This window comes from Dysidea avara, chromosome 9 (genome assembly GCF_963678975.1).
Source record: "Dysidea avara chromosome 9, odDysAvar1.4, whole genome shotgun sequence".
Classification (NCBI taxonomy): Eukaryota; Metazoa; Porifera; class Demospongiae; order Dictyoceratida; family Dysideidae; genus Dysidea; species Dysidea avara.
Window position 1 is genome coordinate 32,913,780 of NC_089280.1, and position 13,427 is coordinate 32,927,206.

General features: G+C 38.3%; 2 protein-coding genes across 2 annotated transcripts in view; one reads left to right on the forward strand and one right to left on the reverse strand.

Moving 5' to 3' along the window:
• The window catches only part of LOC136267080 (uncharacterized), a 341,703-nt gene that overhangs the window by 115,811 nt on the left and 212,465 nt on the right, over positions 1 to 13,427 (reverse strand). The gene's annotated exons all lie outside the window — the stretch shown is intronic.
• LOC136266489 (neuroglian-like) overlaps positions 1 to 13,427 on the forward strand; it is a 38,508-nt gene that overhangs the window by 11,168 nt on the left and 13,913 nt on the right. The window contains exon 2 of the mRNA XM_066061503.1: positions 12,824 to 13,177. Within this exon, the coding sequence (XP_065917575.1) occupies positions 12,824 to 13,177 (354 nt within the window). The remainder of the gene's footprint in view (positions 1 to 12,823; positions 13,178 to 13,427) is intronic.

Genomic DNA, 13,427 nt, shown 5'->3' on the forward strand with positions numbered 1-13,427 from the left:
TGTGGATAGGCTGATCATCATAGCAGTGTCTTTTGATAGTTTGAATAGCAATAGAGTTACAGTGAAAACGTTATAAAGCAAAAAACCAAGCAAGTGTAAAATTGCGGGATCGAGATACTCTAATAGAGCAGTCACCGCAAGGTAAAAATGTGTGCAAAAAATGTCGAAAAAAACAACTTACCAGGGTTCGAATCAGGGACCTCCATACCTAACACCTGCATCCTTAACCGCTGAACCACTGCTACCTTTGCTGATCATCTCACTTAATTTGTGCTTTATAAATGAAATTTCTAGTTGAAATCTGCTTATAATCAGACTTTTGTATCTACCAACAGAGGTACTAGATTGTTCTAGAACATTCTATGTATGTTCTATTAGAAGTCCACAAAAAATGTGCACTTTACGAGTATTACAATAATATTATCAAATGTTGAATTAAATCATGCAATGAATACATTTATAAATCTGTCTTCAATAATCATCTTTGTATCTACATAGAAAAGAAGAAAAATGTGAATAAAAACAAACCTCAAAGTCAACCATAGGCTGGTTTTGGGGCCTTATAAAGAAGTGAAATCCACACAAAAAAAAAACAGCCAAGTTGTGAAAAATGGTGCAGCCTTAAAAAGCCTGGGTGAAAAAGGTTGTGAAATCAAAGGTGGCGGCCAAGAAATTGCTGCAATGATGTTAATGCTAATAAATTTTTTAACAATGACTGTGTGTGGGTGGGGTGGGGATAGCTGCACTTGAATTTTGACACATCAATGCATTGTTAGAATGAGGGAAAGATGGCATCTAAATCAACTCTGTTTGCTGCTAAAGGTATTTAGAAAGGTAGCACTATTGAGCAGGAAAGGGCTGAAAAATGGAAGAAATAGAGGGAGAAAAGTTAGGATGTGGCCTTCAATGAGCTAGTTGATTGGAGCGATGCTGGTGATGGTAAGGGACTCTTGGTGAATGAGATTTGGGAGGTGAAGGTGTTATTAAAGGTAGACTAGGGTCTGGTTCCACTGTACATCCTGTAGCCGAGGATGGGAGAGAAATCCCTTCATACAACACCTCAGAAGCAGAGGGTAAATGGCCATATTGGGTAACTCTGATAAAGCAGCTTGTCCTCCCTTTTTATTCATAATAGTTCTTTGAAGCTGTGGAGAAGGCACCAAATTAACTGGGTCTGGAGGCTCTAAGTATTGAGGATCCTGAGGAAATTTGATTTCACTATAAAATTGAATAGCCTCTATTGTATTGACACTTTATACTCACATCTTTTTATTCAAAACATGGATTACCGATTCGCAAGTACCTTCTGAAAGAGCAGTCCTTGGTGAACAGGATGATGCCAAATGAAGGTTGGTACGGTGAAGTTCCACTTGTCATTTTGGACTCAATCATCCATAATACATTTCCTATGGAGCATTCTGACAAATCTTATAATATATTCATTCATATCTTGTGACATGTTAGTGGATTAGCTGCTAGATTGTTATAGCCTATTCTTAAGTGATTCTAACAAGCCAAAGTGAATACATATAGTGTAAACTACAGCTTGTCAAAATGATCTGAAGTCAGTGATTAAATATATGACTTGGATTTTGGAAAATCACCCTTATGGGTGCATTGTTGATTCAGAGAAAAACGTTTTTAATAATTTAAAGCATTGTTACTCACCAACCTTGGCAGCTACACGCATGGATTTTTCACCAAAGATGGAGCAATTCACAACCTTTAAGAACACCTGGTGGCCAAAGTAATCCTTGTACAGTTTAGATAGGTTTTTTCACCAGTGTTGTTGTATCACAAGTCCTCAAAAGGGGTGAGGGGTGAGCAAGGGATGGACTACAAAATGGACGAGAATGGTGATTGAAGGCACCAGACCACAAAACAGCTTGTCAGAGACAGGAAATAGACTGAAATCTCACAAAACATACATACACCACACATTCAGCTGCCTGCTTGTCTCTCCAGAGTACCCCCCCCCCCCCAAGCACTTCTCTGTTGTTCACAGACCTGTAAAGATGTCTGGTGTGGTTATACAAACCACCACAAAATCGTTTACCAAAAGCATATCCGACAAGTTGAAGGTGAATTTGATATGGAAATTGTTAGCCTGATAGTGCAGCAACATCATGCTGATGTTACGTCATTTTTAGCTCTTGTACCCATATTGTTGATTTTGCTAAATCTGGTCACATATGTAGGTGATTCTCAGCAAGATTTACACTATGTTTTGGCATGGATTCTGTCTGGCTCAGTCTGATGAGTCACACATAGCAATGCTGTAACCATAAATAACTCCCCAGAATTGATCCAGAGCTTGATTTTATTAAAGAAATTCTGTATGTGTCCAAACATTCATTGTTTCACTGCACATGTCATGAATTGCTACTATGCAGCATAACCAGTCTGTAGACATTTCATCTTATCAGATATATCCCAAAACCTACAAAAATGACAAATCAGCAGCAGTAAAGCCTTTTTCAATGAAATATTGAATTGAGAGTTAAATTATTAGCACCTGCTTAATTAATTGGACTAATCACCTAATTTGTCCCTCCAATTTCTGTTTTTATAAGCCAAACTTCCTTATATGGTTCATGGTTTTTCCTTTACCAGGTGTAAGTCCCTTCTTCTATAGCTACACGCTTTTAATTGTAAGGTAGAAGGGTAGTTAGCTAGCCGTGTTTAGCACCGTGGGCTTTGGGCTCTCAGGTTTGAACCTGCTGATAGCTATCTGTGACCGGATTTCATATAACCAGGCTTCCACACGCACAAAATCAAACTTACGTTTTTGCCAGAAATGGATTGCTGGTCTAATACACTACCATATTCCACACTGTACTTCCTTCAGGACTGGCAAGTCTGGTTTCTGTAGCAGCTTTCTTCCGACCCTGTCAAAGCCACGAGTGGGAGATTGGTACCATTAAATGGCCATGGCTTTGTGATAATGGTGTGTAGTGAGCTGGGACTTTACAGAGAGCTCGCCAATAGTGTTCTCAGTCAATTTGGAGTGATTTGAGGGCCATGGAGGGCCATGGAGGACCCAAACGTGGCCTCTGGATTCCATTCGTCTTCTTACTTCATTTTATATCCCTATATTAAGCCCACCCCCACCCTACGCCCCTATTACTACCACCTGTGATATTATTACCCGCTTGAAAAAAGCTGCCCAAAACAGGGCAAATTTTGGGTATCAGAAATTTATATACCCACTCAGTGATAGCTAGTAAATAGATGAATAATTGGTGCAAATTTTGTTTGCACAGCTGTAGGCACTGTGTTTGCACAGCTGTAGGCACTGGGAAGTTATTACACAATGATTACTTAAAATCACCATATCTCCTAACGAAGCTTTGTGCGTCGAAGCCTTGTTTTGTCAAATTCAGTCACATTTGCTGTTTCTTTTATAATAATTTACTTTGTAATTTTTTATTCACATGAATGCCAGTGAAATATCCACTGCTGAACAAGTATGTGTTGTTTGCTATGGTCTGCAGATTAGGAGTATCCATGCAGTTTTTTGTCTCTGCTGTACTAATGGCAAGAGTGAATATTGTAACCAGTATTTGAAATAACCTGGTAACAGTTTCAGAAGAATTTGTTGACGTATTATGAATCGCACTGTTCTCAAAAAAAGAAAAAGAAAATAAAAAAATCAGGAGAAAGGCACTTGCCCCAACTAGCTATTGAAGATGCACTTTCCAACTGCCGTGCAAAGAAACTAATATGGTTTACCACTGTACCCAGGATAGAGTTGTGTTTTAGTCTTTAGCTTGCTTATAGCAATCTTTTAGCATTAAAGCTCGACAAGAAATAAGTCAATAGTCCAGTCCAGTGAATAGTAACACATTCCAAGGTAAGTGAATTTATCTACAAGGTAATAAAAGTGGTGAACTACTTTTGATCAAGAGGGAATTTAAGGTGACTCAGAACAGTTTTCATAAGGCTTCAACAGTGTTATGTAAGCTATCGCATTAACAATGAGGCTTAAATATAACCATTGCTGTGGTTGTCTACCAGATCGTGTCATGTGTAAATGAATATGATTATGTAAGCACAGATCATCACAGCATTTGTGACCGTCTCAGCAAAAACCCGACTTGTTCACACAAGCATGCATATTGAGAAAAATAAAATTAAAAATAATTCATACAATTATGCATGCTACAAAGAAAAATTATGCAAGTTTTTATAGGGCCAGTACTCAAAGAAGTAAGACTCAAATTGATTAAAACTATATACCATCTTATTTGCTTGTTCATGAAGAGTTTGTTTCATTTATTTTAGCTCCAATGGTATGCATGTCATGTGCATTTGTTTATGATGCAGTAAACATAAACAAGATCATCATTTCTTCTACCAAACCGCCTTCATATCCATATATGTAAATGACTACAGGGTTAACATTATATCTTGACTATTGTACTAATGAATGATGAACATTTTAAGCCAAATTACAACGTTGTAGACTAATCCAAACAGAAGTTATGGCTCCAAATGTAAGAGCATATAGTTTATTTTCAGATGTACAAATCAATTACCTTGCTCTTCATACTGTCTAGCGCTATAATTCCAAAGCTATTTACTATAGAAGGCTAAAACTTTCCTTAGACACTGCAGATTATGCTGAGAAAATAAAACTAAATTCTGAAATTGTGCAAACATAGACAAATTTTGGATGGGCAAGCAGAGTAAATAAGCTGCAATTGTACGGAAGCCAATTTTTAATACTTGCTTCTTCCTGGTAGTGGCAAATTTAAAAAAAAAACTGTTTCAAATTTTTGTGTGACATGGGTAGACTTAACATGTGAACTAAATACCTGATAAGAAAAGTAGCTCCACACAATGGTGGATAATCAGGTAAGTAGTGTCTAATAGCAAATCCAGTCCCATAGTGCCAAGCGCGAAGGAAGAGAGTGAGAAGGAAGAGTTCACTCTGAAGGACTAAACTTGTAACTTGTGCTGCACGCATCCCAGTGAGTTCCTGTTGGTTGTAAATGGTAGAGAACAAAATGCTTCATAGATTTCTGTTAGTACAAGACACTGCATGGTGATAGCTTGTTTGTTTATGCCATCAGAATTGCCTGTTCATGGAGGGTGAGAAAATCTTATGGAAGAGCTTTTTTTTGAGTTTTACCTATAAATTTTGGGCTATTGCTTCTAAGAGGCTATGCCGTTTCCCCCAGATACTTTGCTGCCAGAGATTCTATACCCTGGTCAGCCGTCCCTTACATCAACAACCACTGATTATTGTATAGTTGTCACAATGTAGACACTCAAGGGGAGTAGGAGCAATATTATGATAATAGCATGATGTACATATATGTATTGTACAGCTGTGAAGTTTAGCACTGTGTTTATTGTCAGAAATAGTAATCAAATCCTTTTCAATCCTTTTCTCTCCTGTTCCGTGGGACCCATTTTGCCTGTAAGTATTCATCCCATTTCAATACTTGTGAGCAAAATAGGTGCCACGTCCTTGAATTGGCGAGTTTTTAAATTGCTTACACTCTTGCAAGACGATGTTGCGTTTGAGTGGTAATGTACTTGCAACTAGGTCTTTATTAATTTTACAAAGTTTCAATTATGATCTAAGTGTGTAGCATGTAGAATCTGTATGCTAGAACTATATAGTTTGTGGTGAACGCATGTAATTAGAATTTGAATAACATCTAGTATTTTCCTGTGACAATATTTTGGGTGAAATAGAACAGTCAGACAATAGTGACTACTCTACTGTACTCTACTCTTTATTAACTACTACTTTTATAGTGCCTTTTTCTGTATAGCAGTGTACCAGGAAATTACAGGGTAAAATTTCAAACAAGGGTAAGAAAATTTGCATTGTCCATCATGCATAAGTTTAATAAGAACTTAGATCCCATATTTTACATATCAGTTGATGTGATGTCATGTGAATAAAGAAGTTGTCACCTTGAAACAGATTAGAGTTATATCCTTACAAGTTTTAATTTAATTAATTTTTTTGTTATGCAAGACTCAAATATGAGTGTAGTGCATATCAAGTTAACGTACACTTAATAAGTTAACAAATGAATATAAGTTAGGAGAATTAACTGTTTCTTCAGACAGAGAATTCCATAGTTGAATAGCTGTGGGTAAGAAGGAGTGATAGTAGGTGTTTCTTTTAGCAGGAATAGTCATAAATCTCATTTGATGACCTCTTGTCCTGGCAAAGCTTCTATGAAGATAATTGGAAAAGTCAGTTGAAACAATATTGTTGATGATTTTGAGGAACATGGCAATGGTGGACTTAGTTCTTTTGTGTTCATGGGATTCCCATTTTTAGAAATGTGCGAAACTTTGGCATGTAACTGGTTACAATGGTTACGTGGTTACAGGACAGTGATGCAATAGTTGACCTACATACAATTAGCTCAAAAGAATGGTGTAATACATACTCTACACCACATGAATGGTGCAAGCTTATGCATTAAAGTATAGGAGTTAGCAAAATTATTGATAGATAATTAATCATTACAATTGTGTTAATTAAAGAAGGTTACAGAAAGCAGAAAGTTACAATGGGATGAAAGGTTATTACAAAGAATAACTTGTGGAAACACAGGGATTCGTACTTCTGGATACACAAAGTACGGAAGGATACACGAGGTTATTTCTGGATACACAGGGTTACAGGTGGCTACAAAGGGTTACTTGTGGAAGCACAGGGTTACGAGTGAGTACACAGGGTTAATTAAGATAACGGGTGGATACACTGGGTTACGGGTGGATAGACAGAGTTATGGGTGGATACAATGGGTTACTTGTGGATACACAGAGTTACGAGTGGATACACAGGGTTACTTGTGGATACACAGGGTTACCAGTGGATACACAGGGTTACTTGTGGATACACAGGGTTACTTGTGGATACACAGGGTTACTTGTGGATACACAGGGTTACTTGTGGATACACAGGGTTACTTGTGGATACACAGGGTTACTTTTAGATACACAGGGTTACTTGTGGATACACAGGGTTACTTGTGGATACACAGGGTTACAAGGGGATACACAGGGTTACTTGTGGATACACAGGGTTACTTGTGGATACACAGGGTTACATGTGGATACACAGGTTTACCAGTGGATACACAGGGTTACTTGTGAATACACAGAGTTACGAGTGGATACACAGGGTTACTTGCGGATACACAGGGTTACTTGTGGATACACAGGGTTACTTGCGGATACACAAGGTTACTTGTGGATACACAGGGTTACATGTGGATACACAGGGTTACTTGTGGATACACAGGGTTACTTGTGGATACACAAGGTTACTTGTGGATACACAGGGTTACTTGTGGATACACAGGGTTACTTGTGGATACACAGGGTTACTTGTGGATACACAGGGTTACTTGTGGATACACAGGGTTACTTGTAGATACACAGGGTTACAAGGGGATACACAGGGTTACTTGTGGATACACAGGGTTACTTGTGGATACACAGGGTTACATGTGGATACACAGGTTTACCAGTGGATACACAGGGTTACTTGTGAATACACAGAGTTACGAGTGGATACACAGGGTTACTTGTGGATACACAGGGTTACAGGTGGATACACAGGGTTACTTGTGGATACACAGGGTTACTTGTGGATACACAGGGTTACTTGTGGATACACAGGGTTACAGGTGGATACACAGGGTTACTTGTGGATACACAGGGTTACTTGTGGATACACAGGGTTACTTGTGGATACACAGGGTTACAGGTGGATACACAGGGTTACTTGTGGATACACAGGGTTACTTGTGGATACACAGGGTTACTTGCGGATACACAAGGTTACTTGTGGATACACAGGGTTACTTGTGGATACACAGGGTTACTTGTGGATACACAGGGTTACTTGTGGATACACAGGGTTACTTGTGGATACACAGGGTTACTTGTAGATACACAGGGTTACTTTTAGATACACAGGGTTACTTGTGGATACACAGGGTTACTTGTGGATACACAGGGTTACAAGGGGATACACAGGGTTACTTGTGGATACACAGGGTTACTTGTGGATACACAGGGTTACATGTGGATACACAGGTTTACCAGTGGATACACAGGGTTACTTGTGAATACACAGAGTTACGAGTGGATACACAGGGTTACTTGTGGATACACAGGGTTACTTGTGGATACACAAGGTTACTTGTGGATACACAGGGTTACTTGTGGATACACAGGGTTACATGTGGATACACAGGTTTACCAGTGGATACACAGGGTTACTTGTGGATACACAGGGTTACATGTGGATACACAGGTTTACCAGTGGATACACAGGGTTACTTGTGGATACACAGGGTTACAAGTGGATACACAGGGTTACTTGTGGATACACAGGGTTACTTGTAGATACACAGGGTTACTTGTGGATACACAGGGTTACTTGTGGATACACATGGTTACTTGTGGATACACAGGGTTACTTGTGGATACACAGGGTTACTTGTGGATACACAGGGTTACATGTGGATACACAGGTTTACCAGTGGATACACAGGGTTACTTGTGGATACACAGAGTTACGAGTGGATACACAGGGTTACTTGTGGATACACAGGGTTACTTGCGGATACACAGGGTTACTTGTGGATACACAGAGTTACGAGTGGTTACACAGAGTTACTTGTGGATACACAGAGTTACTTGTGGATACACAGGGTTACAAGTGGATACACAGGGTTACTTGTGGATACACAGGGTTACTTGTGGCTACACAGGGTTACAGGCGGATACACATGGTTACTTGTGGATACACAGGGTTACTTGTGGATACACAGGGTTACTTGTGGATACACAGGGTTACACAGGGTTACTTGTGGATACACATGGTTACTGGTGGATACACAGGGTTACTTGTGGGTACACAGGGTCACGGGTAACCCTGTGTAGCCACGTGTATCCACATGTAAACCTGTGTAACCGCCTGTGATCCTGTGTATCCACAAATAACCCTATATATCTACAAATAACCCTGGGTAACTACCTGTAACCCTGTGTAGCCACCCGTAACCCTGTGTATCCGCAAGTAACCCTGTGTAGCCACCCGTATCCCTGTGTAGCCACCCATAACCCTGTGTATCCACAAGTAACCCTGGGTAATTACCCGTAACCCATTGTGTCTACCTGTAACCCACACACAAGTTACTCTGTGTATCCACCCGTAATTCTGCGTATCCACAGCTAATCTTGTGTATCCACCCGTAATCCAGTTCTATTATATACCCTGTACATCTACTTGAATCTCTGGGTAACACCCTTCACATGTTACCCTGTACACATATACTTGTAATCTTCATGTAACCCTGTGTATCCTTACATGCAATTTTGCTATATAGAAATAACACAATAATAAACATTTAAAACATGATTTATTATAATACTTACTGAAGACAATGTGGTACTATAATTAAAGCTCACATTAATTTAACCACCTATTTAAAGGTGATATTTTGTTAATAGTGTTGTGTAACTTTGTAACCTGTTTAACTGGTTACTTGGTGAATTCTCGCCAAATAAATTGTGTATTTAATTTCACATATTGAGCCACTATTGCCCATTTTAAGCGGTTGAACGTGTTAGTTACGCTAGAATATGTATAATAATCATTAAAAACAAATCTAGCAGCCTTACGTTGTATCATTTCAATCTTGTCTATATTAGATTGTGTGAATGGTGACCAAACAACAGAGGCGTACTCCAACACTGGTCTAACATATGTAAAATACACAGAAAAATTTGGAATTTTCAACTACAGTAGGGAACATAGCACATCGATAAAAACTACTGAAACAAGCTGGAGTACAGTACATGACATTAAATCACAGTAAAACAAAAAGGAGGGTTATATCCCTACAGTGCTCAAGATACCATAATGGAAATGCACAGTAGGGATATAACACTTCTTATTGTTTTACTGTGATTTAATATCGTACACTATACTCCAACTTGTTTCAGTACTTTCTATTGATGTGCTATGGTCCCTACTCTAGTTGAAAATTCCAAATTTTTCTGTGTACTTGTTTGTTAACTTTTTTTTGTAAATAATTTTATTATGACTGGTGAACCCACGCATATTGCATCTGAATGGTGCTGCGTGCCCCAGCTATATTAATTATTGACTGAAAAGTGAAGTATCCATATTTACGCTTTGTTGTCAGCTGTGTTCAACCCGTTACACAGCATTTTGGATCAAGAGCAGCACCTCTGCAATCCATACACACCAAAAGAAATGGTGCCGCATGCCCCAGTTATTATCGTCTGAAAAGTGAAGTATCCATTATGCTTCATTGTCTGCTATGTTCAACCCGTTACACAGCAGTATGAATCAAGAACTGTTTGAAAAGCACCACTGCAATCAAAAATAGCCACTACAAAAAATACGGATGATTTCTGTTATGAAGGGAAGCCATCACGTGCTACCACCAAATCTACACTTTTCCCTGTCAGCAAAGATGAATGGGACACAAAGGAGGACACTGGTAAGTCCATGAAGAATGCATTGTATGTACTGCGGTATGCCAAAAGGCACCAGTCGGGCCAAAGCGACATCGAACAGTGAAAAATGCAACCCCGTAGCCTTAGCCGTTATCAAGTTACGCTTGTCTGAAGGAATTAGGCAGTCAGTCAGTAGAAAATTCTGTGAAATCAATTATTTTTTAAATTCCGTAGCAACTTGTTGAAAGTGTTTTGAGTCAATCTAAAAACTTTTTTTGGCTTAGCTTTACCTAACCAATACTGCCTCATCGTCGTCAGGAAAAGTTGAGGCTGTTTCTTTTAGGTTAATATTATTCCGTGGGCCACGTCTACTCCTTTGTGGTCCCTACCATGCAGATACTATCGTACTGTATGATAAGCTGAAGATTTGACACAAAGTGAACACTGACTAAGGTTTCTTTGTAAAAAAGCTATAATAGAATTTGCTTTACAAGTGATAATGTCAGTATGTTTAGACCAAGAATATTTTGGCTTATTGTAACTCCTAAATATTTTGCTGAGGTAACTTTGCAAATGGGGTAGTCTCTGATCTTGTACATAGTTGGTAAAGGTTGTTTTTTGCTAGTTATAACTAGGTGTTGCATTTGTTAAGGTTGAGAGACATAAGCCAGGTCGCAGCCCAATTGACTAGTTTATTTAAGTCTTCTTGCAATATTGAAGCATTTTCACTTGAAAGGATAGCTCTGTAAATTATTACATCATCAGCATGCAAACAAATCTTGGAGGATATAGAGATAGGTAGGTCATTAATGTATATTACAATGAGGCAGTATTGGTTAGGTAAAACTAAGCCCAAACAAGCTTTCAGATCAACCCGAAACGCTTTCAACAAATTGCTATGGACTTTAAAATTTTTTTTATTTAACAGAATTTTCTACTGACTGACTGATTGACTGACCGATGCCTTCAGACAAGCGTAAATGGCTAAGATTACGGGCTTGATTTTTTCACTGTTCAACGTCGCTTCAGCCCGACAGGTGCCTTTTGGCATGCCGCAGTACGTACAGTGCATTCTTCATGGACTTACCAGTGTCCTCCTTTGTGTCCCATTCATCTTTGCTGACAGGGAAAGGTGTCGATTTGTGCCAGCACGTGATGGCTTCCCTTCGAAACGGAAATTGTCCATATTTTTCATCGTGGCTATTTTGATATGCAGAGGTGCTTTTCAAGCAGTTCTTGATTCATACTGCTGTGTAACGGGTTGAACATAGCTGACAGTGAAGCGTAATAGATACTTCACTTTTCAGTGCTGGTCACTGTAAAAAAACAAACAAACAATAACAGACGATAATTAATATGATTGGGGTGCGCAGCACGATTTCTTTCTTTTGGTATGCGTGGATTGTAGAGTTGCTTTTCGAACAGTTCTTAATTCGAAATGCTGTGTAACGGGTTGAACATAGCTGACAACGAAGCGTAATGGATACTTCACTTTTCATACAATAATTGATATAGCTGGGGTGCGCGGTGCCTTTTCAGATGCGGTATGCGTGGGTTCACCAGTCATAATATAATTATTTACAAAAAAAAGTTAACAAACAAGTACACAAAAAAAATTAGGAATTTTCTACTAGAGTAGGGACCATAGCACATCGATAAAAAGTACTGAAACAAGTTGGAGTAGTCCATGATATTAAATCACAGTAAAACAATAAGAAGTGTTATATCCCTACTGTGCATTTCCATTATCGTATCTTGTGCACAGTAGGGATATAACACTTCTTATTGTTTTACAGTGATTTAATATCATGGACTACTCCAACTTGTTTCAGTACTTTTTATCGATGTGCTATGGTCCCTACTCTAGTTGAAAATTCCAATTTTTTTCGTGTAATTGTTAATTATTACAAAATGATGCAATTTTCGAAAGAACATTTTGCTCAGATTTCTTGCCAGAAATTTTCAGGTCTATTGCAGATCCCCATCAGCACAATGTTTGTAATCATGTGCTAAAAAATAAGCCCTGTCAGACTGTTACTCTACATAGTAATATTCTCCATAGTAGTCCAGGACAAGCATAGCCTAATTGTGGTCTAATAATATACACAGTGCAATATACAATGATGAGATTATTTTTTAGATTGGGTAATAAAACTTTAGTATCTGTAGATAATGTATAAGGTTATCCACTATAGCCAAATGTCCTTTTTAGTAATAAAAGTCAAATAGATGATTTATCAAGATATTTAAAATCAAAATCAATTTTTAATACCAATATAAATATCCTTTTCCACCTTTCTAATTGTGTGTTATATCTTTTAACTTTACTTGTCTTTCAATATTTTAGCTTTTGGTGTGGTGGTCAATGCACAGTGTAGTGATCTTGTCGAGTTTGTGGTGGACAACAAGACATTTAATAATAATACTACACTGTATACACCAAACAATACTGGTGGTGTTGTACACTGTTTAAGATGTGATAGAGACTTCATGTATGAAGTAATATGGTTTACCTCTGATGGACCTTCTGAGCCGCGCATATCATCCTGTGGTGATGATGATGACATGCCTGTACCTTGTACTAAGACTGTTGGTGCTCCTCGCAATATAGATCGAGACCTTGTGTTTTCAACATTTGTAACTGGAACATACAAATGTGGTGGTACTCAAAATCAAGAGACCATAACTATCATAGCAATTGGTTAGTTCTATGTGTATGTATATACATACATATCCAAACAAAAAACAGGCAAACTGTATTAAAAGGGTGCAGCCTTCAAAAAGCCTGGGTGAAAAAAGTTGTGAAATCAAAAATTGTGGCCAGGAAATGGCTGCAATGATATTGACAATAGAAAATTCTGAAGGCCGCACCCTTTTATACAGCTTGGCCATTTTTACTTCTTTTAAATATATTCCCTAAAGCCAACCATAAAATAAACTGGCTTTCAGGT